This window comes from Typopeltis vanoorti, chromosome 20 (genome assembly GCF_054136105.1).
Source record: "Typopeltis vanoorti isolate ZY-2024b chromosome 20, IOZ_Tvanoo_1.0, whole genome shotgun sequence".
Lineage (NCBI taxonomy): Eukaryota > Metazoa > Arthropoda > Arachnida > Uropygi > Thelyphonidae > Typopeltis > Typopeltis vanoorti.
The window spans coordinates 88,365,682-88,391,811 of record NC_143568.1 but is presented as its reverse complement, the minus strand read 5'-3'; the positions used below and the strand labels follow the sequence as shown (position 1 = coordinate 88,391,811).

The 26,130-nt window shown below is 36.6% G+C and overlaps 1 protein-coding gene across 1 annotated transcript in view; it reads right to left on the bottom strand.

Moving 5' to 3' along the window:
• LOC150095635 (dynein axonemal heavy chain 8-like) overlaps positions 1 to 26,130 on the bottom strand; it is a 2,108,518-nt gene that overhangs the window by 1,196,539 nt on the left and 885,849 nt on the right. Inside the window, exon 41 of the mRNA XM_090409931.1 lies at positions 25,436 to 25,682. Coding sequence (XP_090266057.1) covers positions 25,436 to 25,682 — 247 coding nt within the window. The remainder of the gene's footprint in view (positions 1 to 25,435; positions 25,683 to 26,130) is intronic.

Genomic DNA, 26,130 nt, shown 5'->3' with positions numbered 1-26,130 from the left:
ATATCACCTCTCCTTCTTTCCACCAAACTCTGCAGTCCACATTCCCTCAGCCGATCCTCATAACTATCCTTGTACAGTCCTGAAACCATCTTTGTCATCCGTCTTTGCATCCTGTCCACAGTTAATTTATCCCCTTCAAATCCTGGGGACCAAATCTGAGAACAATAGTCCAAATTGTGGTCTGATCAGAGACTTATACAACGGAATGATAACCCTCTTATCTCTGCAGGTCAGTGTCCTTCTCATAATTGCAGCAATCCTCTGTGTTACCTTCACCACCTTTGCAATATGTCCCCTAAACTTCAGGTTTCTATCAATCATCAACCCCAGATCTCTTGTCTCCCCAACTTCCTCCAGTATAGCTCCTCCCATAGAGTATGCAGCATCCCATCGATGTTTCCCAAACCTCAAGACCTTACATTTTGCTGCATTAAACTGACCCCCATTCATTTGCCCATCTATCTAGCTTATTTAAATCCTCTTGCATTGTTACCACATCTGCACTATTACTAATAATCCTTCCCAGCTTCGCATCATCCACAAACAACTGAATATCCCCTTGCAATCCACTGGAAATGTTATTGATATAAAGGTTAAACAATATAGGTCCTAGTACTGAGCCCTGTAGGACCCCAGTTGTAACCCTCTGCCTCCTTGAAACTGCTCCACCATACACAACTCTCTGATACCTATCAGACAGCCAATCCTGAATCCAGTTGACCAATCTGATATCCAGACCCATGTGCTGCAACTTAAATATCAGCTTATCATGTGGCACCTTGTCAAATGCCTTCGCTAAGTCTTTAAATATTGTAATATTTAATGTTTATTGTTTAATATTTATGTTGGGAATATTTATATGGAGATATGTAACTGTCTGCAGATGATGCAAAACTGAGAGAACAATGAGGGGTCAAGCAAATATGCTGGCCTTGTAGGAGAATATGTATAGACTGTATTAGTGGGCAAGTGAGTGAAACTTTCATTCAGTTTTGCAAAATGCAAGTTTCTGAAATTTCGTAGGTAAGGATGGCATGGAATGTATACACCTTGTAGGGAAATTCTGAAGAAGGTAAAAAATATGAGATCAGAAAGTTGTGGTGGACAGACCTGGCATGTTCAGAGGTCACACTTATCATGTAGTAAAGTCATTGATCGTGGAAATAATGCAGAAATAAAGAAGTTATGATAGCATCATATAAGTCCTTGATCAGGTCTCCTATTCTATGAAAGCACAGTAATGCAATGTCATTCATGTAAAATTACTGAGCACAGATTTGGTTATCGTTTCCATAAGGATGAGAATATATCACTAATGGCCTGCAAGAGATTAACTAAGATGGTATCTTATCTCTGTAATGTGGGGAATGATGGCTGATTAAGGAATTCAATTTGCAGTCTCATAAACAGGAGGAAAACAGGTTATAAGACATATAAGTCAGTAAAGACTAATGTGGAAGTAATTTTTAATAGAATGAGATGCACACAAGAGGCCATCCATCAAAACTGTATAAGGATGATATGGACAAGGAAGGGAGGAGCACATGAAAATGTATTATATTCACCATCCACTCATTAAGCTGTGCTTTAATATCATTCAATGCAGACACATTGAATGAGTTTAAACAGAGTTTGATGAGTTTTTTCTGTGTGTGTGTATGCCAGTGTGTAACACCCTCAATAAATCTTTTGATATATGGATGTTCAGTGCTAATAATAATAATAATAAAGACTGAGGATACAAATTATAGTCCAATTTGAGAGCATGGGTGAAGTTGTGTAATAATAACTAAGTAACAGCAATAGTAGCAATAGTAATAGCAAAATCTATAGAATATGTAAAATCAAATGAGATACTCATAGTGATGGGTGACTTGAATGCAATGGTTGGAGAAGGGGAAGAAAATTCAGTTGTTGGAAAATTTGGATTAGGTGAAAGAAATGAAAGAGATGAGAGATTGATACAATTCTGCATTCAAAACAAGTTACGCATAATGAATACTTTCTTTCAACATCCAAAGCAGAATGACATACTTGGACAAACCCAGATAACACTATAAGAAACCAAATAGATTTCATAATGATAAATAATAGATACAAAAATAATATAAGCAACATAAAAACATACTCAAGTGCTGATATATATTCAGACCATAACCCTATTGTGTCTGCTTTAAAAATTAAACTAAAAACATTTCTAAAAACAATCATACTGAAAGACTTGACAGCTCTGAATGTACCTGACAACATAATGGTGTTTATCTCAGAAATTAGGATAAAATTAGATCATGTAGGATATAAAACAGAAGACAATATACTTTGTAACACAGAGGAAATTGAAAACAGGTGGTCATATTTTAGAAGTGCAATATATTATGGGACAGCTAATGAGGTTATTCCAAAAATTAAATACAATAAGAAAAAACCCTGGATGATTGAATCAATACTTATGAATGAAAGAAGAAAAAAGAAAAGTACAGTATAGAATACTCAGTAAAATTATAAAAAATGAATGCAGGAAGGCTAAAGCCAAGTGGCTAAATGAAAATTGTAAAGAAATAGAGGAATTGGACAAGAAACACAATCCAAGCTCTGACAAATTAAAAAAAAAAAATTTCAACCATAATTTTTGTATAAAAGATCAAAATGGAACAATGCTACTAGAGACACAAGATATCATAAAAAGATAGAAAGGATATGGAAAAGAACTGTTTAACTCTGATCGCACAGACACACCAGATATACAAAATATGGATGGTGAACCAATTACATATGAAGAAATAGAATACGATCTAAGTCAAATGAAAACAGGTAAAACTACCAGGCCCTGACCAGATCCATATTGAATTGTTAAAGAAAGTAAACACGCTTAATGACCTAAAGGTTATTTTTTAATAACATCTATGATACAGGATACATCCCTGATGATCTAAGGAAATCCTTCTTTGTTACTATTCCCAAAATTCCAAGAACTTTTGAATGTTCAGAATATAGACTAATAAGTTTAACAAGCTATGTTACAAAATTACTACTGAGAATAATCCTAGAAAGAATAAAAAGCACTTTGTCAGTAGAAATAGAAGACACTCAATCAGGTTTTCAAAAAGACAAAGGTAAAAGAGAAGGAATTTTCAATTTGAAAACATTATGTGAAAGAAACCCTGATAACCAGAAAAGCATATATCTTTGTTTTATTGATTACACTAAAGCATTTGATTCAATAGAGTGCAAGAAATTTATACATATCCTACAGAAAACGGGTTAAAAGGAAAAGATCTATGTATAATTACAAATATATACTGGAATCAAATGGCATCAATAAGATATAAAAATGCATATTCTGACAACTTTGAAATCAAAAAAGGAGTAAGACAAGGATGTGTCTTATCACCCTCACTGTATAATATATATAGCGAGCAAGTATTTAAAAATATTTCAGAACTGAAGGGTGTAAAAGTCAGGGGTAGGAACTTCAACAACTTCAGGTATGCAGATGAAACATTCCTAAAACTGAATCTGAAGATGATCTTCAAAACTTAGTCACAGAAATTTACAACAGAAGCTTAGACATGGGATTAATTATTAACCTAAAGAAAACAAAGAGCATGATTATATCAAAAGAACCAATAAATAAGAATCTAAACATAACTGTTAACAAAAAGAAAATTGAACAGGTTCAGTCTTTTATATATTTGGGACAAATGCTTGCAGACAGAGGAAATTCCCTTAAAGAAATAAAAAAGAAGAATAGCAATAGAAAGAAAAGCCTTTATTGATATGAAAAACTGTTCTAACATCCAGAGACATTAATATAGACATGAGAAAAAGATTAATAAAATGCTATATCTGGTCAAATCTTCTCTACAACAGTAAAACTTGGACTCTAAATAAAGAAGCAGAGAAAAAATTAGAAACTTTTGAAATGTGGACCATCAGAAGAATGTTGAAAATACCATGGACACAGAAAATGAAATACAAAGATGTTTTAAAGAAAGCAAAAATGAAAAAAGCATTAATGAAAATAATGAAATCTATATAAGGCACTCAGAAATTAATATTAGAAGGGAAACTGGATGGAAAAAGAGGGAGAGGTAGACCTAGGAGAATGTGGTTTGAAGACATTAAGGACTGGACTGTATTTAATTACCATAAATGTTCCAGAGCAGCAAAAGAAAGAAAACGTTCTGTGACATGTTTGCTAACCTCCTTCTAGGAGATGACACCTGAAGAAGAAGAAGAATGGCAATATTCTCTATGATGGTCAACACGGTTGACCACCATAGAGAATAAAAAGCATTAGAGTTTTTTTATGAGGTCATGTTTTAACAATCTACTTATAGCTACAACAAGTTAACAAATTCATTGGATAAGGGAAATGCATATATAATTGATATACTATACATGGATTTTTTCAAAGACCTTTGCCAAATTAGCACATGATGAGATGGTAATTAAACTGGAACAGGTAGGGTTGCATAAAGGAGGCTTCAAGACTGATGTAGCAATTACTGACCGGTCAAAATATCAGCATATCAGGAGTTTTTGTAAAAGTATTTGGTGAAAAGCAAAATACAGGAATGGGAAGATGGAAATGGGATACTCTAGGGGGGGGGGCAGCACGGCTTTATGAAGGTTAGGTCATGCCTCAGTAACTTGCTCACGTTTCATAATACAGTGACAGCTGAGTTGGATAAAGGTAACGGGTTTACAGTGATACTGCTGGACTTTGATGCCTTTGACAGGATACCACATGGACTTCTAAGAGTAAGCTGCAGCACATGGGGATGGATATAAGGTTGGTGAGATAGATAGGAGGGTGTTGGTGGAGAAATATCAACACCCTCCTATCTATCTCACCAACCTTAGTTTATTCAGGAGGAGAGTCCAAAAGAAGGCTTGTGACTAGTGGCATGCCACAGGATTCTGTTCCTGGACCGTACTGTTTAATTTGTACATTAACAATATAGGAAAGGGTCTAAGAGGAACTGTTCAGTTATTTGCCAATGATGCAAAGTTGGGTAGAACAATAGTTAATACAGATTATGTCAAAATTTTGAAGAATGATTTGGATAGATTGGCAGACTAAGCAAAGGAGAATGGATGCCATTATGGTAACTTCAGCAGGTTACTTCCCTGCTGAATGTTACTTGTAAGATTTACACAAGTATACTTGAGAACAGGCTAAGAAAAACTGTGGAAGAGAAGCCAGGAAAGATCAAGCTGGGTTCACACCGAATAAAAGTTGTCAGCATCAGATATAGACTTTAAGATAAATAATTGATACATCATGGGAATATAACAATGATCTGCATTTAAGTTTTAGATGTGAATAGAATCAAATACTTGGTGGGATGTTGTTATAGACCTGGTAATGTGGATGGTGGTGATAGTGAAATGTATAGTCAAATAAGCCAAGCAAATAAGAAAAGGGTGATCATTATGGGTGATTTTAATTATGGCAATATAGACTGGAATGAAGAGATAGCAACTGGAAGTAAAGAAAATGAGTTTCTTGAGTTTTTGAGGGATAACTACCTCAGACAGTATGTAACAGAGGACACAAGAGGATTAAGGGTCTTGGATTTGGTCATCTCATCGGAGGATGTAATTATCAATGAGGTATCAAATCATCCACCAATTGGTGAAAGTGACCATGAGGTGATTACTTGGGTGGTTGCCAGCAGTGCAAGGACTCCAGTGAAAAAAGGGTATATGTGGAACTACAAGGGGGGTGATTATGAAGAGCTCAGGAGACAGCTTGCAGGTGTAGCATGGAATGAGGAGTTAGCTGGAAAAGAGATCAATGCAGCTTGGAGGATTTTCAAAAAATATTTAGTGGATGCAATGTCTAAATGTATACCACGGGTGAGAAGGTTAAATAAGTTAGGTGTGAGATGGATGAATAAAGAGATTAAACATGCAATACAGAGAAAAAGGGCATTGTGGAGGCAGCATAAGAGAAGTGGAAGTAACCAATTTCATGAGTTCTACAAAGACCAGGCAAGGAGAGTGACTTGGTTGGTGAGAGTAGCTAAAGAGAGGTATGAACAGCAGTTAGCTAATGAAGCTAAAAAGAATCCTAGGGAGTTCTTTCGATATGTAGCCAGCAAAAGAAAGAATGATTATGGAAGGATGGCATTGATTGGAGGAAATGGTATAAAGACAGCTGTTGCAGAATGTGTGGTGGAGATACTTAATGAACAGTTCATAAAGATCTTTCAATCTTGTGAATGTGACTTCATGGAGAGATTAAGAGCAGTTGATGATGGGGAGGAGAGACTGACTGTAAGTGAGCAAGAGGTGTTTGGGGAGTTGAGTAAACTAGATGTAAATAAGGCTGTGGGACTTGATAATATATCACCGCGTATTCTGAAGGAATGTGCCAGAGAGTTGACACCTGCCTTGACATATTTTTTTAATACGAGTCTTGCACTTGGTCAAATCCCTAAAGAGTGGAAGGAGGGCAAGATTGTGCCACTTCATAAAGGAGGTGATCGAACTCAAGCATCAAACTATAGGCCTATCTGTGTGTCAGGTGTTGTGGTTAAGTTGTTGGAGAAGCTTGTGAGAACTAGGATCCAGAGTTGGATTGACAACAATGGTATAATCTTTGATGGACGGCATGGATTTGCTAAAGGGAGGTCGTGTTTTAGTAATCTACTTACTTATTACAATAAAGTGACTGCTTCCTTGGACAGAGGAGAAGGATACACAGTAATATATTTGGATTTTGCAAAAGCTTTTGATAGAGTACCTCTTGATAAGTTGACAGTCAAACTAGAGCAGATGGGGTTGGATATTAGATTAGTGCATTGGATTGGAGACTGGCTATCTGATAGGTATCAACAAGTTGTGTATGGGGGTGCAATATCCAGGAAAAGGAAAGTCACTAGTGGAGTGCCTCAGGGATCTGTTTAAGGGCCATTACTATTTAATTTGTATATTAATGATATTGGCAAAGATTTGGATGGAGATATTCAGTTGTTTGCAGATGATGCAAAGTTGGGACGAACCATAAAGAGTAGTGAAGATGTTGTGGTCTTGCAAGAAGACTTGAATAAATTGAGTGATTGGGCAAGCAAATGGGGATGTGAGTTCAATGTTGCAAAATGTAAGGTTTTAAAATTTGGAAAACAAAGATGGGATGCAGAATTTATGCTTGGTAAGAATATATTGTTGGAAGTAGAGGAAATAAGAGATCTGGGAGTGATAGTGGATAAGGATCTAAAATTTAGGGGACACATCGCCAAAATTGTGAAGACAACACAAAGACTTCTGGGAATGATGAGGAGGACACTGACGTGTAGAAGTAGGGAGATTCTTGTTCCATTGTATAAGGCTTTGATTAGGCCACACATGGACTATTGTGCCCAGATTTGGTCACCTGGTTTTCAGAAGGATGAAGAGATGTTGGAAAGGGTCCAAAGGCGACTGACTAAGGTAGTTTCTGACCTCTGGAATGTCGAGTATGAGGAAAGATTGAAAAGATGTAATTTGCAGAGTCTAGTGGAGAGAAGGAAGAGGGGGAGATATGATAGAGACCTACAAGTTGGTAAGGGGTTGTTATAGGATCAATGGTGGAGAAGTTCTACAGAGAATAGTGGGAGATCAGGGGAGAACCAGAGGTCATGCCTGGAAACTGTATAAAGAGGGTGTGAGTAGGGGAGTGAGAGGCAGGTTTTTTTCGTGCAGAGTTGTGAATGATTGGAATGCCTTGCCTGAAAGTGTGGTGTCTGCAAGGAGTTTGAATATGTTTAAGACCCAGTATGATGAGATGTGTGTGAGATAAAAGGACCTCCTAGATGAGTCTTTGACTCCATGAGGTCTTGTTTAATAATAATAATAAGAAGAAGAAGAAAAGGCACCGATAGAAATGCTGTTTAAAATTACAATTATATTGTGTAAATAAAACATTACATTGAGCAATACAAAATCTATATTTGACTTCTAAGTCAGCAGTTAGAACTGATGCAGGTACAGGAAGATGATTTGATGTTAAATCAAGGTGTGAGAAAACAGTATAGTTTTTAGGTATAATAGTTATATACAAAATATATACAAGGCGTTCATAAGAACACATCTGGAGGACTGGTCTCATATATCATCATCATCATCATCATCATCATTATCAAATTCCTGCCATGTACCCTCAAGGGGTGTACAGGATCTGATAGTACTACATGAAAAAAATTACATCATTACTAACTTCCTAGTTACAATTTTCTTCCAAATCAGTCTGTTACTTTTCAAGACTCCAACATTATCAGATCTTATATTTCTATTGTCTAAGGCACTTTGTACCGTATCAATGCACTTATATCTGGTCTTCCTCTGGGTTGTTTTGCTGCCAACCTGGCAGAGAACACCTGTTTTGCTAATCTTTCTTCACCCAATATGTTTAAGTGACCATACTACCTGAGATTAGCTCTGCTAACGCATTCCCAGATGCAGACAATGTCAAGTTCTTTCTTAATATCCTCGTTTTTGATATGATATTGCCATTGATGCCATTTGTTCACGCTTATAATCTTTCTCAGGACTCTCATATCTCTGGTCTCTAGTCTTTGGTCAAGTGTTTTACTTCTGACCCAGTTCTCAGATCAATAAGTTAAAACTGGTTTGAACACTGTCTTGTATACAGCTAATTTAGTGTTCTGACTAATTTCTCTCTTATTCCATATGAATTTATTCAATTGACTTCCTACCATACCAACTTTGTTGATTCTGTTGTCTATTTCTATATTTAATTTACCATCTTCACTAAAAATCATGCCTAAGTGGCTGAAATGTTTTACTTGTTCCACAGGTTTTCCATTCAAAACACAGTTGACATTTTCAATGATTATGCCTATTTTAATTGTCTTTGTATTTTTATTGCAGACCTTCATACCATATCTATTACAACAGTTATTCAATTTAGTCAGAGAATCTTGCAGACTTATAGCGGATTTATTTAGAAGTATAACATCATCCGCATAAAGCAAAGAGCTGACATTAACATCTCCAATTTTGATATCATGTTTAATACCACTTTCCTTCATAATGTGATCCATATAGATAATGAATAACAGAGGGGATAATGTACATCCTTGTCTCACACCAGATTTAACATTAAACAATCTTCCTGTACTTCCTTCAATTCTAACTGCTGACTTGCAACTCAAATAAAGACTAAGTATTACTCAATATAATACCCCATATAACTGTAGTGTATTGAATAGCTTCTCTCAAAGCACCTTGTCATATGCCTTTTTCAAATCGACAAAACTCAAATACAGATCTTTGTTATATTCCGATACTTTCTCGACTATATGTCGTAAAGTGAAGATATGATCCTGACAGCCTCTATTTGGCCTGAATCCAACTTGTTCTTCACCCAGCTTTACTTCCACAATTCTTCTCAACCGTTTCTCAAATATACTTGCATAGATCTTGCCAGGAACACTCAGTAGGGAAATACCTCTGTAATTCTCACACTCAGTTTTATTTCCCTTTTTATATATGGGTACTATTAGAACTCTACTCCAATCATCGGGAATTCGTCCCTCTGTCCAGGCTTTCTGAACTATGCAGTGCAGCCACTGTAAGACTTTTATACCACCATATTTCAGCATTTCTGGTCGAATATCATCTACTCCTGCTGCCTTTCCACATTTCAAGCCATTGATGGCTGCTTTTTCTACTTCAAGTATGGATGTGTATTCCTGACACCATTCCTGGTCAGTGTTTTTTTACCACTGTGCTATCACCGCTCCTTTCATTTAGCAATTTTTCGAAGTAATTACTCCATACTTCAAGGATATCTTTTTCTCCCATTTTTACATCACCTTTATCATCTCCAACTCCTTTTAGCACTCTTTCTTCCATTCCTAAGCTTCTTCAACAACCTCCAGAATATTTTGCCACTTTCTTGATATTTATTTTCTATATTCTTCCCAAAGTCCTCCTATTACTTTTCTTTAGCTAGTTTTACACACTTTTTAGCATTCTTGCATTCGTCTCTGTATGCTTTAAGAGCACAAGCTGACTTATTTGCAAGGAACTTTTGATATGTTTTCTTCTTTTCCTTCACTGCCTCTTTAACTTCCTGTGTCCACCATGGAGTTCTAATTTTTCTATCCTTGCAGACAACTTCACCACATGCCTCTGGCTGAATCAATCAGGGCTTTCTTTAAGGTTTGCCACTGAATCTCCAAGTTTTGATTCCTGTTCTCAAACTATTTCATTTTTTATTAATTAATCTTTGTGTATTTTAGTCTGCAGTTCACATCTGCGAGCTGCTCAACTTTTATTCGCTTTAAAACTTTCTTACATGTTATTCTTTTCAATATGAAATTCAATTTTATCCTGCTCAAGACTAAATAGCGACCACATCCAATTTCAAATCCTCTGTACACTCTGGTGTCCTGCACCAGGGAGAAAACATCACTATCAACAATAACATATTACAATTACTATTACTATTATTACCCAAAGACTCATCTGCGAGGTCCTTTCATCACATACACGCATCTCATCATACCGTGTCTTAAACACACTCAAACTCCTTGCAGACACCACACTCTCAGGCAAGGCATTCCAATCATTCACAACTCTGCATGAAAAAAACCTGCCTCTCACTCCCCCTACTCACACTCTCTTTATACAGTTTCCAGGAATGACCTCTGGTTCTCCCCTGATCTTCCACTATTTTCTGTAGAACATCTCCAGCATTGATCTTATAACAACCCCTTACCAACTTGTAGGTCTCTATCATATCTCCCCTCTTCCTCCTCTCCACCAGACTCTGCAAATTACATCTTCTCAATCTTTCCTGATACTCAATATTCCAGAGGTCAGAATCTACCTTAGTCAGTCGCCTTTGGACCGTTTCCAACATCTCTTCATCCATCTGAAAACCTGGTGACCAAATCTAGACACAATAGTCCATGTATGACCAAATCAAAGCCTTATACAACGGAACAAGAATCTCCCTACTTCTACACGTCAGTGTCCTCCGCATCATTCCCAGAAGCCTTTGTGTTGTCTTCACAATTTTGGCGATGTGGCCCCTAAATTTTAGATCCTTATTAAGTATCACCCCCAGATCTCTCATTTCCTCTAACTCCAACAATATATTCTCACCATGCATAAATTCTGCATCCCATCTTTGTTTTCCAAATTTTAAAACCTTACATTTTGCAACATTGAACCCACATCCCCATTTCCATGCCCAATCACTAAATTTATTCAAGTCTTCTTGCAAGGCCACAATATCTTCACTACTCTTTATGGTTTGTCCAAACTTTGCATCATCTGCAAACAACTGAATATCTCCATCCAAATCTTCGCCAATAACATTAATATACAAGTTAAATATTAATGGCTCTAAAATTGACCCCTGAGGCACTCCACCATGACTTTCCTTCTCCTGGATATCGCACCCCTATACACAACTTGTTGATACCTATCAGATAGCCTGTCTCCAATCTAATATCCTAATCTAATATCCAACCACATCTGCTCTAGTTTAACTGTCAACTTATCATGAGGTACTCTATCAAAAGCTTTTGTGAAATCCAAGTATATTACTGTATATCCTTCTCCTCTGTCCAAGGAAGCAGTCACTTTATTGTAATAAGTAAGTAGATTAATGAAACATGACCTCCCTTTTGCAAATCCATTCTGTCCATCAAAGATTATACCATTTTTGTCTACCCAACTCTGGATCCTAGTTCTCACAAGCTTCTCCAACAACTTAACCACAACACCTGACACACAGATAGGCCTATAGTTTGATGCTTAAGTTCGATCACCTCCTTTATGAAGTGGCACAATGTTGCCCTCCTTCCACTCTTTAGGGACTTGACCAAGTGCAGGACTAATATTAAAAAAAATGGCAACTCTCTGGCACATTCCTTCAGAATACGCAGTGATATATTATCAAGTCCCACAGCCTTATTTACATCTAGTTTACTCAACTCCCCAAACACCTCTTGTCATTTACAGTCAGTCTCTTCTCCCCATCATCAACTGCTCTCAATCTCTCCATGAAGTCACATTCACAAGATTGACAGATCTTTATGAACTGCTCATTAAGTATCTCCACCACACATTCTGCAACAGCTGTCTTTATACCATTTTCTATCAATGTCATCCTTCATAATCATTCTTTCTTTTGTTGGCTACATATCCAAAGAACTCCCTAGGATTCTTTTTGGCTTCATTAGCTAACTTCTGTTCATACCTCTCTTTAGCTACTCTCTCCAACCAAGTCACCCTCCTTGCCTAGTCTTTGTAGACCTCATGAAATTGGTTACTTCCACTTCTCTTATGCTGCCTCCACAATGCCCTTTTTCTCTGTATCGCATGCTTGATCCCTTTATTCATCCATCTCACACCTACCTTATTTAACCTTCTTACCCTTGGAATATATTTAGACATTGCATCTGCTAGATAGTTTTTGAAAATCCCCCAAGCTGCATTGATCTCTTTTCCAGCTAACTCCTCATTCCATGCTACACTCTCAAGCTCTCTCCTGAGCTCTTCATAATCACCCCCCCCCCCCTTGTAGTTCCACATATACCCTTTTCTCAAAGCGGTCCTCGCACTGCTGGCAACCACCCAGGTAATCACCTTATGGTCACTGTAACCAATTGGTGGATGATTTGACACCTCATTTATAATTACATCCCCTGAGGAGATGACCAAATCCAAGACCCTCAATCCTTGCATGCACTCTGTTACATACTGTCTGTGGTAGTTATCCCTCAAAAACTCAAGAAACTCATTTTCTTTACTTCCAGTTGCTATCTCAGCATTCCAGTCTATATTGCCATAATCAAAATTATCCATAACGATCACCCCTTTTCTTATTTGCTTGGCTAATTTGACTATACATTTCACTATCACCACCATCCACATTACCTAGTCTATAACAACATTCCACCAAGTATTTGATTCCATTCACCTCTATCTCACACCACACTGCCTGAAAACCACTGGCACTATTTCCCTCTTGTATTTCTACTTTGTATGGACATAACTCTTTCTCTATCATCAATAGCACTCCCCTCTCTTTTTACCCCTTCTATCTTCACAAAACACATCATACCCTTCCATCTCTATTCCTGTCAGGATGTCATCCTCTTCCAACCATGTCTCACTTATTCTGACAATCTTTGGGTGAACAGACGCAATTAGTGCAACCATTTCATCTGCCTTGTTTCTTATACTTCTAGCATTGGTATACAAACACAACAGCTGATTTGAGAGTGGTATCAACACTGATACCACTCACTCGATGTGATCTCTTCATGCTAGATAAGACTGGGACCATTTCCTTTCTGCTTCTTCATTTTAGAACCCTTTTCAATTCCAACTGTTTCCTCTTGATCCCTGGTCATCCCATTCCTTTCCTGCCTACACATACTCTCACCTCCTCTTGGAGCATCCACCTTTCTCATGCTGTGTACCCCTGTCCACCCGGAGCCTCCCCGTTTCCCTGCTCCTTCTTATTCCTTGCCTCTTCTCTCCATGTGAATTTGTGCACATTTTTATGTTGGAACATGGTGTTAGTAATAACCAGTCCATGTCCTGAGCAAAAATCCAACAGATATTTGCCATTATTATTAGCTTTGTTTTTTTCTCCAAATTTTCCCAAAATATTTTTGTATGTCTGACAGTCATTTCCTACTCTGCTATTTAGATCCCCAACAAGGACCAACTTTTCCTTTTTCATTGTGTCAGTTGCTTTTTCTAAAGCCTCAAAAAATTCCTCCACTTCTACTTTAGTAGAACCTTCTGTGGGACCATAGGCACAAATAAGTCTCATTTTCCAGTTCCCCATTCTCATATTTGCTCATATTACTCTACTTGAGACTGACTGCCATTCAAGAAGATTAGCCTCGTATTTTGTGTTGAATACTATGGCTACTCCTTCTTTTCCTTGATTGTCATTGCCTGAATATAACATTTTGTATTTATTGCTCAGAAAGATCTCACCAGTTTTGTCTTTTTTGTTTCATTCACCCCTATAATGTCGATCTGGTACTTATCTAATTCCTCAGCTAGCTCCATTTCTTTGCCGTTCAGGCTTCTTATGTAGATAGTACCAATCTTGAACTCTGATGATGTTGAGTTGGGGTGTGTTTTGAGATTTGTTCCAGACGCTAACTTTTCGCTGTTCGCCTTGGTTCCCTGGCGAAAACAATGGGGGCCTTGTTTAACCGGGCGATGCCCCAGCCGGCATGAAATTTTGTCATGTTGTACCATCATTTTTTATTTTGGTTTAACCAATAAGAATACAATTTGGTCGGCAAAATCCCAAATTGCCAGCCCATCCTCGTTCATTCAGTATCCAAGTAGATACCCAACAGGGTGCACCACGAGAAGGTGAGGATTGGACATTAGGTCAGAAGCCCTGGTCAGTTCTCCACATTCCTTTAAAGGCTATGTGGAGGTCTCCTCTCAGTTAAACAGCTTTACCCCTTTTGTCACCTAAATTCTATGCAGATGCACATACATTCAAAAAGACTCACTGGTGGGTAACCAATGTAATATCTGGCTATGGCATCTTATATATGAGGGCCAATAATGGGGAATTGGCAAAATTAGAAAGATTCTGCAGCATGTAGCGTGTGTTGTGATAAAGGGAAAAATTTAGGGTTATCCTGGAAGCTTTTCGTGACATGTGGAGAGTAGATGTAATAATTTCCAGTGGTAACTGTCAGGACATTAGTGAAAGTGTTCATTGAGATGTATGATATCTAATTAGGCAATGTAAGAGCTAGAAGCTCTCCTTTAGTAAGACTTAGAGCTTATTGGTAGAATCCCACTGTATAATAATAATGATTATTACATCATTACGCAATAAAGATTATGCTTGCAAAATTAATAGGAAACAGCAGTACTCTAAGTGTTTTTAATACCCCCAGAACCCAATCAAACACAATATTAGCAAACAAATCCCTTTTATAAATACTGAGGTAATTTCATCACTAATAATTTTGTTTACTTTTTATAATCATAATCACATTCTCCATAGTCATATTCCCACTCCCACTCTTCTGGCTACCATTCTTAACATTATATCCCTCACTGCTTTGGGCCTTTTTGTCTGGTATTCTTCACTTCCAGTTTCTAGATTTCATTCAAAACACTGCAATCTATTAATATATCACACTTTCTACAGACCATTGCTGTCTCACTATTCTTGTTTAATCTTTCAACAAATACCTGCCATATTTGCCCATGCATACAAATTTTCTAACTCAAAAACCACCAATATGTTCTCACTTTCATAGACCTCACAATCTTAATCAATTGCTTTTGTATCCTCTCCACCACTTTCTCATCCCCAAGAAATCCAGGCAACAAAATCAGTTCACAATAATCCTTTTTTTTTTTTTTCTTAAATCCCAACAGTGAAAGGCTATCAGCATATGGTATATTGATAGTAGTACTGTGAGTTGGGTCACAACTTACGTAATATAGAAACCCTTCTCTAGACCAAACATGAAACACTGTCAAGTCGTTTTACATCTTCATTGAAGAGGGTGGTGATCTTCCACTGTACAAGAAATTCATCTATCACCTAAAGACATTCACAAAACATAATTTGAACCCACAACCTACTGGTTGGAAAGCAGATATTTAACCACTTTGTGGCTTACAGTAGAACTGGAAATTGATGCTTATTGGATGGATGGCATATATGCAAATCACTTTGCCAATAAGACTTGTTAGCCAATAAGATTATTATTATTATACCTGCCAAGATGTGTTAGCTCATCTAAAAGCAATGAGTAACAATGAACTCCTTACATCTAATGCACTAGATTTACAGAGTTAATCCAGTGCATTAGATGTAAGTTTATTGTTACTCAGTACTTTTCATACTCTATATCTTTTTTTTTTTGTTTTTATTGTTAATATTTGGTCTTTTTTTTATAGTAAATATGAGACATTTTCTTTGGATTTTATTGGACCATGATTCTCTATAAATAGATTATACAATCCTCAACCAGTTTCGCCAGCTTGGATCTGTCTGGCTTCTTCAGGACGAGAATGGTTACACTAACATTAAGTGCTACAACACAAGAATGCAGCAATGACCTACTGCAAGGTCGTTACTGCATTCTTGTGTTGTAGCACTTAATGTTAGTGTAACCATTCTCGTCCTGAAGAAGCCAGACAGATCGAAGCTGGCGAAACTGGTTGACGATTGTATACATATATTTATAAAGAATCATGGTCCAATAAAATCCAAAGAAAATGTCTCATACTGTATATCTGTATATTTCTCTAGTTTTATTTTTTTCTTAACTTTCTAATGAAGCTATTAAAATAGTGAAAACATGTAATTTTAGCATTCTCAATAAAATATGTAACAGAATGGCTGCAGAAACACCCGGTAGATGGTACAACACAGATGCAAAAGAAATGGAAGAGAAAGCAGATCATGCAAGAATGAAAGCATGAAAATAAGGATCAGATTTTGCATGGTGATTTATTGATCTGAGGAGTCCTTGAGGAGAGTTGGATGAAATTATGTTATCCCGGAGCTAAGATAAAGGATGTCAGTTATGCTGCAAGGATGCAAGAAGACATGAAAGATTTGTTAGTGCATGCAATAAAAAGTAGAGTGAGAAAGTAAAAGTTGTGAGTCTGTTGCCACGGTATCATAAAGTCAAACTGAAACAGAGAGCTATGATTGCAAATGAGTCAATGTGCAGATTGTGTAGGAATAATGGTCTGGAGTTTGTAAACTTCTGAAGTGAATTTGATGTAAGAAAAGATTTATACAAGGTGGATGGTTTGCATCTAAATGAATTTGGTGTCAAGAAACTTGAGAAAGTGTTATTCAATCAAAGTTCTGAGGTACAAAGGAAGAGAAACTAGAATGTTGAACTCAGGGTAGATATAGATGAACTGGGGTCCAGTCAATTTAGAGAGTTGGTAAGTAGGAGAGTGATCACATGATACCAAATGTAGCGCCCCAGGTTCTTAACTTTAGTGAGCTAAGCAACTCAAGATGTAAAGAAAGTTGTGAGATTAAGGGGGTATTGCAGTTCTATATACTAATGCCAGAAGTATTCAAGATAAGGTTGAGGAGATATTGCCATTAATTAGCACAACCTGGCCAAAAGTTATAGGCATTAGAGAGAGGTGGTCGATTGAGGATGATATCGTCATAGAATTATAATGCAAGGGATATAGTGTCTGCAGAGAGGACAAAAGGAACAGGACAGGGGGAGGGGCTTTGCTAATGAATATAAATATAGGAGTCCTGTGGGCTAATTCTTATCTGGGTTGCTTTTTAGAAGAGTGGTTGATTATTTTTTGGGTTATTATTGGATTATATCCATTTAGTAAGGCTGTCTTTAACAATTTCCAATTCTTGTTTAAGAGATTCTTCAGAAGAACAAATCTTGTGTTCTCTGGATACTAGGGATTTTATTATGCCATATTTTTGAGATGGACAATTAGCTAATATATTGTGGACATAACAACCTGAAAAAGTTGGCTTTTTGTATGACAAAAATATGGTATCAAAAAATCCCTAGTATCTAGAGTACACAAGATTTGTTATTCTGTAGAATCTCTAAAACAAGAATTGGAAATTGTCAAAGAAACAGCTTCACCAAATGGATATAATCCAATAATAACCCAAAAAATAATCAACCACTCTCCTATAAAGCAACCCAGACAAGAAGAAGCCCATAGAACTCCTATACCATATGTTAAAGGCATCTCTGAGCATGTTGCAAAAATTATGAAAAAATAGCAACTCATTGCTACCTATAACCCCATCAACCAAATTCATAACCTGCTACATTCAAAAAATAAACTTTCACCACTGATGCTACCTGGCATTTAAAAATTTTTGTATATGTTTGTGTAACTTGTCTTACTATGGACAAACTGGAAGATAAATAAACATATCTCTGAATATCAAGACCACATCTGTCTTATCAGACTTCACAAATCTGGCCTAGCACAACATGGAATTGAAAATGCTAACCACAGGATCCAATGGCAAAATGCTAAGCAGCTATAGAGATCCATATATAAACATGAACTCACATATAAAAATATAAAAAAAGTGCCGAAGCCCTACTTCATGGACCTAAATCATAACAACTGCTTCACTATTCCAAAAGTTTGGGAAAATGTTATCCTCGATTGTATTAAATATATATATCTTATATATTTTATTTTAATTTAATTAATTTCAATTTCAGCCCAATAGTTTTAATCCATTAATGTGCAACTGTATACCTAGAGGAATCCCAATTTAAGCATGTGCTCTACTGTTTTCTAATTCAGTTCCTATTGTTGTTTGCTAATTGTACTGATGGCATATACAAAACATTTAGATCTTCTTCTTCTTCTCTTCCGTCTAAGACGGGTTGAGTCTTCTCTTGAGCAGGATCTTCCAGTCTTCTCTATTCCTTGCTGTTCGAAAAAGTTCCTTATGTTCTGCATCCTGAGATGTTCTTTATTAATTTCAGCCAGGTAATTCTGGTCTTCCAGGTCTTCTTTTTTCAGTTGAAAAAATATTGATTAGGATGTTAGGAAGTCTGTCTGCATCCATGCGTACAGTGTGTCCAAACCATCTCAGTTGTTGTTTTCTAATTTTTTCTATCATTGTCTTTTTATACAATAGTTCTTGTCTGACTGTGATGTTTGTTTTCTTTTCTATCTAACTTGTGCTATTTATTTTTCTTAAGCATTTCATTTCAAATGCCAGCAGTTTTTTCTCCTCTCTTTTTTTAACTGTCCATGCTTCTGCTCCATAGATGACTGTTGGTATAATTATTGCTTCATATAATTTGATTTTGGCTTGTTTAGATATCTTGTTTGTTTTCCAGATTTTCTGTAATTTTCCCATGGTGGTCCATCCTATCGCTATTCTGTGTTTGATTGTTTTGAGTTCATCTATTGTTTCTGTTAGTTTTGATCCAAGGTATATGAAGTTGTCTACTTGTTCTATTTGTTCTCCGTTTAGGGTGGCTGAGATGGTAGTTTTGTTCCTCCCTATTTTCATCACTTTTGTCTTTTGTATATTTATTGTCATGTCATATGTTTTACAGGTTTCGTTTAGCTTGCTGATCAGCTTTTGTAGTTCATTTGGGGTTCTTGCAAGAAGGACGAGATCATCTGCATATTTGATATTATTTATGTTTAAACCATTGACATTGATTCCAGGCTCATTGTCTATTGCTTTCTTTACAACTTCTTCAAGATATATGTTGAATAGGCATGGAGATAATGGGCATCCTTGCATTACTCCTTTTTGGATCTCTATGGGTTCTGTTGTGAGTGTGTCCTTTTTAATTATTGCATTTGTCTTAGAATAATATTTTATCAGAAACTGTATTATATATTTGTCTATTGCTTTTTCTAGTAGAATTTTAAGAAGGATTTCTCTGTCAATGTTATCAAAAACTTGTTTAAAGTCCACAAAACAACAATATAGTTCTTTATGGTCTTCCCAGCTGAGCTCTGCTAGTTGGTGTAATGTGAAAATTTGGTCTATTGTTGAATAGTTTCCTCGGAAACCAGCTTGTTCTATGCTTATAATTTCTTCGTAGGTGTTTTTTAATCTATTTTGTATAATTCTTATGAATATTTTATAGGTGTGAGGGAGTAAATTGATTGGTCTGTAATTTCTGCAGTCTCTTTTGTCTCCTTTCTTGTATATTGGGATGATCTTTCCAGTTCTCCAGTCATCTGGGATCTCTCCTGTTTGTAGTATTTTATTGAATAGGGTTGTTAAATATTCTATTGATATACTGCCTCCATATGACCACAGTTCAGTAGGGATAGTATCAATGCCTGGTGCTTTATTGTTTTTCATCTGTTTTATTGCGTATCTAACTTCTTCTTGTAAAATTTTTGGGTGAACATTTACATAATAAAATTTAAAATTTAGTTAATTTTTTTTTTACTGAGGCATATGTATTATTCTATAGCAGCATTTCGCAAATTTTTCCTACAACAGACACTTCAGAAATTCTGAAATGTTAGCAGAACACCTTGAATAGAGTCAAGTATCATCAGTCTCGTATTCAATGTAAAGCTAAGCAGACACTATTGTCGAAGCAGGCTGTATCGCTTCGCAAAAATGTGACAGTGCACACTACATGTGTGCCAGGCTGCAGTGCATCACATTGACCTTGCTTGTGACTGCACGTTTCCTAGAATAGATACCTCCATACTTCACTTGCGCTCGGTGTCAAAAACCACGGGCGGCTGCCAGCCATTGGCCAAGTCAAGGCTAGCACATATGTTTGCCTTAATAGCACAATCCACACACACAAAATGAGGAGCGCCTGATTTTCAAACATGTTTGAACTTGCCCGCAGCATTTAAAACCATTCAAGGCTCATATTAATTTTTCAAGGAACACTTATTCACTTTCCGCAGAACACAGTTTGGGAAACTCTTTCTATAGCAATGGATACTCCGCAGGTGTCATTATACAAGAAAGACTAGCAGTATGGCCAAAGGCTACCAGTTTAATGTTGCCAAGTGTGTGATACACTTTGAGAAGAGATCAGAAGCTGTGTATTATATTGATAGAATTGAACTGCAAGAAAATGATAAGGCCAGGGAGTTGGCCTTATCAGTTTTTGACACACTGTGTCAAAAACTCTAAACTTTGACACACTGTGGACAAGGCGTCAAAGTTTAGAGAGCATATTGAGAAGTTAACCAAAACAACGCATCAGATTACATGGTTCTAACAAGCAGGGATATATATATACAGGGTGTTCGGGATAAATTTGACAGTTTCGTAAGGAAAAAGAAAATCTTCTTTGTATCTATTAAATTTAATGAATTGACAAAAAAACATTACAGGCAGAGTTAATTACAATACTATCAACAAGATTTACTCAAAATAACCACCATTAGCATCGATCACAGCTTCAATTCTGCTTCGGAACCTCGAACAAGCTGATGCTACAGTCTCCCTGGGAAGGGCCGCAAAAACTGTTTTAATTTTATCCATTAACTGGGCTTTTGTATTACTGGAAGTGCGATTGGTGTCTTTTTCAACTGCGCCCCATACAAAATAATCCATGGGGTTAAGGTCTGGGGAGTTTGGAGGCCAAACATTTGGACTGGTGAAGTCGTAGAAATTTTCAGACAACCATTTTTGACTTTTCCCAGAGGTGTGGCAAGGGGCCGAATCCTGCTGCCATACATACGGCCTACCATTGGCTACCCTTGTTATCCAGGGCTTGACTACAGTTAGCAACTCCACGAACAAAGCCCGAATTCCAATGCCAGGGTTCTTCAACACCTGTTCCTGCAGATTTGCGAGGAATTCTGCTGTACGAACGCAATCAGATCGTCTGCTAGGGATCTTTCTTCTTGCTACATCCTCGTAGTCACCATTGCAAGTCTCTAGTTCATGCCTGATTGTTTTTACTGTATTCAGGGAGCATTGGGCAGCAGTCGTAATATCCTTATTTTGATGGCGGGCACGAATCATCATGATACAAGTTATTCTCTTCCATGATTCAGGTGGGTTCCAGCTATCCATCCTTTCTGACATCTTGTATATGAATGAAGGAGGGTCCAAACTTTTAAATGAAGAGAAGTGTGTGTTAATACATGTAACTTACGGAAAAATATAATTAATTATAAATATGTCAAATTTATCCCGAACACCCTGTATATATATATATATATATATATATATAGAGAGAGAGAGAGAGAGAGAGGTTATTGTTCCTCTATATAAGGCTTAATAAAGCAGCATCTGGAATACTGAGACAGATCTGGACTCCCAGATTCCATGGGGATGAAGGAGTTGTGGAGAGGATACAGAGGTGAGTGACATAAATTGTGGCAGATCTGTGAAATGCTCCCTATGAGATTTGATAAGCTTCAAAATTAGCTGATAGGCAAAAAAGAGAAGTATGATAGAAGTATATAACTTATCAAAGGTGCTTTATAGAACTGACAATAAAAAGTGATTAGCAAGGGTGTTAGGACTGACTAGAGTTTTGCTTGGAGGATGGTTGATGGGTTTAATGAGTTTTGCCAGAGGTGGTTGATGGGTGCTTTGTCACTGAATGAGTTTCAGGAGAGGTATAATAAGTAATGTGTGAATGATGGCTAGTGTGTGAATAACAGATCACCCATGATAAATTCTCTGACTTCATGGAGATACCTGTATAATAATACTAATAATAACACAGACCTGTGATGGAAAAGTTATCTGAGAAGTATAAATTGATTCTAATAGATTTTTAGGTGCTGAGTTCATAAAAAATAGTAAAAAAATTCCAAAACCCACCAATTTTACCCAATTTCTAATTTTATCATTTTTATTAGTAGTATTTGGATTTAAATTCAGCACATTGGTATTTATTTTCATTCTCCTTTATTTAATTGCATATTTAGTTGCATAAGTGCTTTTTTGAAGTGCCTTTTTATGATAAATAAAGACATTTCCACGAAACTTCTCATTCTTAAGATAGGAGAGGGAGGGAGGAATGCAGATAAAAGTGCAAGTGGCTACTTTGAATCTGATTCGCCGAGATAACGGATGACTTTCCTGTTGTCACAGACACTTACATTTTCTTGTGTGATTCTTTAGCTGAACATTAGTCGTTGACTACTAAGGTTATCATATTTCTGAAAGTTGGCATATTTTCTAAGTTAGTGTGAAGATTTAATTTAATGTGTTTGCGGTTTTTTTAATGTTTTTACACAGGGTCGTGTAATAGTGTTGATGTCATTCGTTAAAATTCCTTTAACAGTGTTTTAAGTGGTGTTTGTAATGGCTTCAAGAGATTGCAAAAATTCACCTAACATTTTCTGCTACATATGGGGAGAGTTAGTAGAAAAAAACAATGAGGAAACATTACAGATAACATTTCGTGAAAAAGTGTGCTATGCGTATTTTAGGATGAAACTTGGTGATTTAGATAAGCCATGGGTGCTGCATATAGTATGCTCCATTTGTGTAGAAGAACAGAAGGTGGTCGAAGGGAGAACAAAAATCTTTCTGTTTCGGAATTCCCATGGTATGGTGGGAACCCCGTAACCATACCGATGACTGTTACTTCTGTTCTTTGAATGATTGAGGTTTTAATGTGAAAACTAAAAAAGACATTTCCTATCCTAATTTACCATCTGCAATACACCCAGTGGAACATGGTCCTGAAATACCCATGCCAACACCTCCACAAATTTTAGAAGAACCAGTCAGCAGCAATTCAAACAAAGAATTGAAGATTTCAATGATGACAAATACAAAGATAATGGTCCACCTGAACTTTTTTCACAGACTGATTTAAACGACTTGGTCAGAGATTTGGGTCTTCCTAAGGAAGCTGGGCTTGAGACTAAATGAAAAGAATTTGTTAGCCCCTGGTACTTCTTTCTCATGGTTTAGATATATAGAAAGAGATTTTCTTCCTTACTTTTCAGAGGAAGGTGATTTAGTTTACTGTAGCGATATTCCTGGACTGATATGCAAATTCAACGTAAAATATGAAGTCATCGATTGAAGGTTGTTTATCGATTCCTCAAAAAGAAGCTGTGCTTCCCATAATTACATTAAGTATGCTTCAGTACCAGTAGTACATTCTGTGCAATTTATTCTTATTATTATTATTATTGACACCTCCAGGGAGTCCAAAGACTCATCGAGGGAGAGTGTGGTAGTGTAATAGTGTTGGAAGGGTGCTAATCGAACGATTAGCACCCTTCCAACTACTAACCATGCTCAAACTTACTTAACTGAGCCATTAATAGCAGAGGCTCTAACAATCGACCACGAAAATTTAGCCTTCATTCTTAACAAACTTAAGTACAATGATCACGGATGGACAGTTTGAGCTGATCTTAAAGTCATATTTATGATTTTGGGACAACAAAGAGGATACACCAAATACCTGTACTTTTTGTGTGAGTGGGACAGCCGATATCGAGAGCAACATTGGATCAAGAAGGAATGGCCAGAAAGAGTCACATTAGAATCTGGAACTAAAAATGTGTTACACGAAACTTTGGTTGCTCGGGAAAAAATCCTTTTACCCCCTGCTTCACATAAAGCTGGGATTGATGAAGCCTTGTCGAAAGAAGGAGAGTGTTTTAAATACATCTGTGCAAAATTTCCAGGATTATCTACAGCAAAATTCAAAGAAAGTATTTTTATCAGTCCAGACATCAGGAAACTTATAAAAGATAAACTGTTTGAAGAAAAAATGGCAACTTCTTCTATGAAAAAGAAGCCTGGAAAGCTTTGAAAGAGGTGGTGACCAAATTTTTAAGAAATCACAAGGACCCCAACTATAAAATGATTGTGGAACATCCCACATCCTTGAATTACAAAAATTCAAGGATGTGGGATGTTCCATGAGCTTAAAAATGCACTTTCTCAACTCTCATTTAGACTACTTTCCTGAGAATTCGGGAACTGTCAGCCAAGAGCATGGAGAGCGATTCCACCAAGACATCAAGGTGATGGAAAGAAGGTGTCAACATGATGGCAGACTATTGCTGGATGTTGCACAGAGAAGACCCAGGAAAAGAATTTCACAGAAAAAGTTCAAAAAGAAGCTTTGAAGGAAAAAGACACCACAATGAAATATAAAGTATGTGCTAAAGATTAAGCTTTAATTACTTTAATTAAAAATTTTATTTCCAATACTTTCATTCCAAAAATGTTAAGGAAAATTTTAAATACTGTTATTTTACTTAATATATTGCATTTTAGTCTGCACTTCACGACCATATGCCTGGGGAAGGAGTGTCCTAGGTTCGATTCCTGTCGAAGATGTGAGGAGCATAAGGATCTTCCTCAGCCATAGCCAGGTCTTGGACGTGGACAGCAGAGTTTTCTCCACCAGTTTATCTGGGGTTTTTCATCCTGCAAGCAGGCAAACCGGACCTGTGAACATGCAGTCTACAGTCATAATATGGCAAGGAAGGCAACGGGAAACCACCTTGCATCACTATCTTCGTAATCAGCTGCAACCCTCTCAAGAGAGGAAGCCACAGGATCAGATCAGATTGCATTTTAAAGTCATTTTACTGTAATATTGAGATCCATTTTGTGAAAAATCCTTACATGATAGAGAAAAATGGAAGAGATATTTGAAATCAGCGGTCAAATAAATCAGAAACAGTTAATAGTTTCCAGACAACTTTTTATGACTCAAATTTTGCAGGACTTAGTAATATAAAAGAACATTTCTGTAATTCTTATTCATATTTTTATTATCATTAAATCATATTCTATAGTCCATAAGCCATGTGTGATAAAGGAAAAATTAAAAGTTGGTCGATTGGTAGAGCCTCTGCTACTAATAGCTCACTAATATACAATGATCAAACATACAATAATAGAAAACATGAAACGAGAATATTAATAGAGATAGGTGTGATAATAATTATTTGTTAAAGATTTGTTAATATATATCTTTACCCTTCTTTGTTTTTAAAGTTTTTCTCCAGAGAGTAGAAAATATTCCATCAGTCCAGTCATTTGTGGCAACATCTAATCTTCCAAACATTTGTGCTGCTGTGATTGCTTTTGGATTCATTCGCATTTCTTTGTGTGGTTGACCAATTGCAGTCATTGCTTTCATTAGAGTACGGATACAACAGGTTTTTCCTGCACCACTTGGCCCTAGAGCCATCATTCCATGCCGCACAAGCTGAGTTTCATATAGCTGTAAAAATTACCAATGAAAAAGTGTCTTGTGGCACAAATAAATAGCTAACAAGTTAAATAATAAATACACTTCATGAAACTGACAATCTAATTACTACGAAAGAAATTTATTATTATCATTATTAATATTATTATCATCAGACCTGAACTCCATGGAGTCAAGGACTCATCATGTGATCACACACATCACGTCATAATACACATAAAATGTATTCATCATATCTGCACTCACCACTCTCATGCATTACAATCACCTATCACTATGCATGCAAAATAAAAAAAATAAAAAAAAAAAAAGAAGAAGAAGAAAACAAAGGGAAAGAAAACCTTTACCACATCATTCACACTCTCCTTATATAGTTTCCAGGGATGACCTATTGTTATCCTGCTGCCTCCGATAATTTATAAAACCCTCATCTACATTAATCTAGTAATAACATAACCAC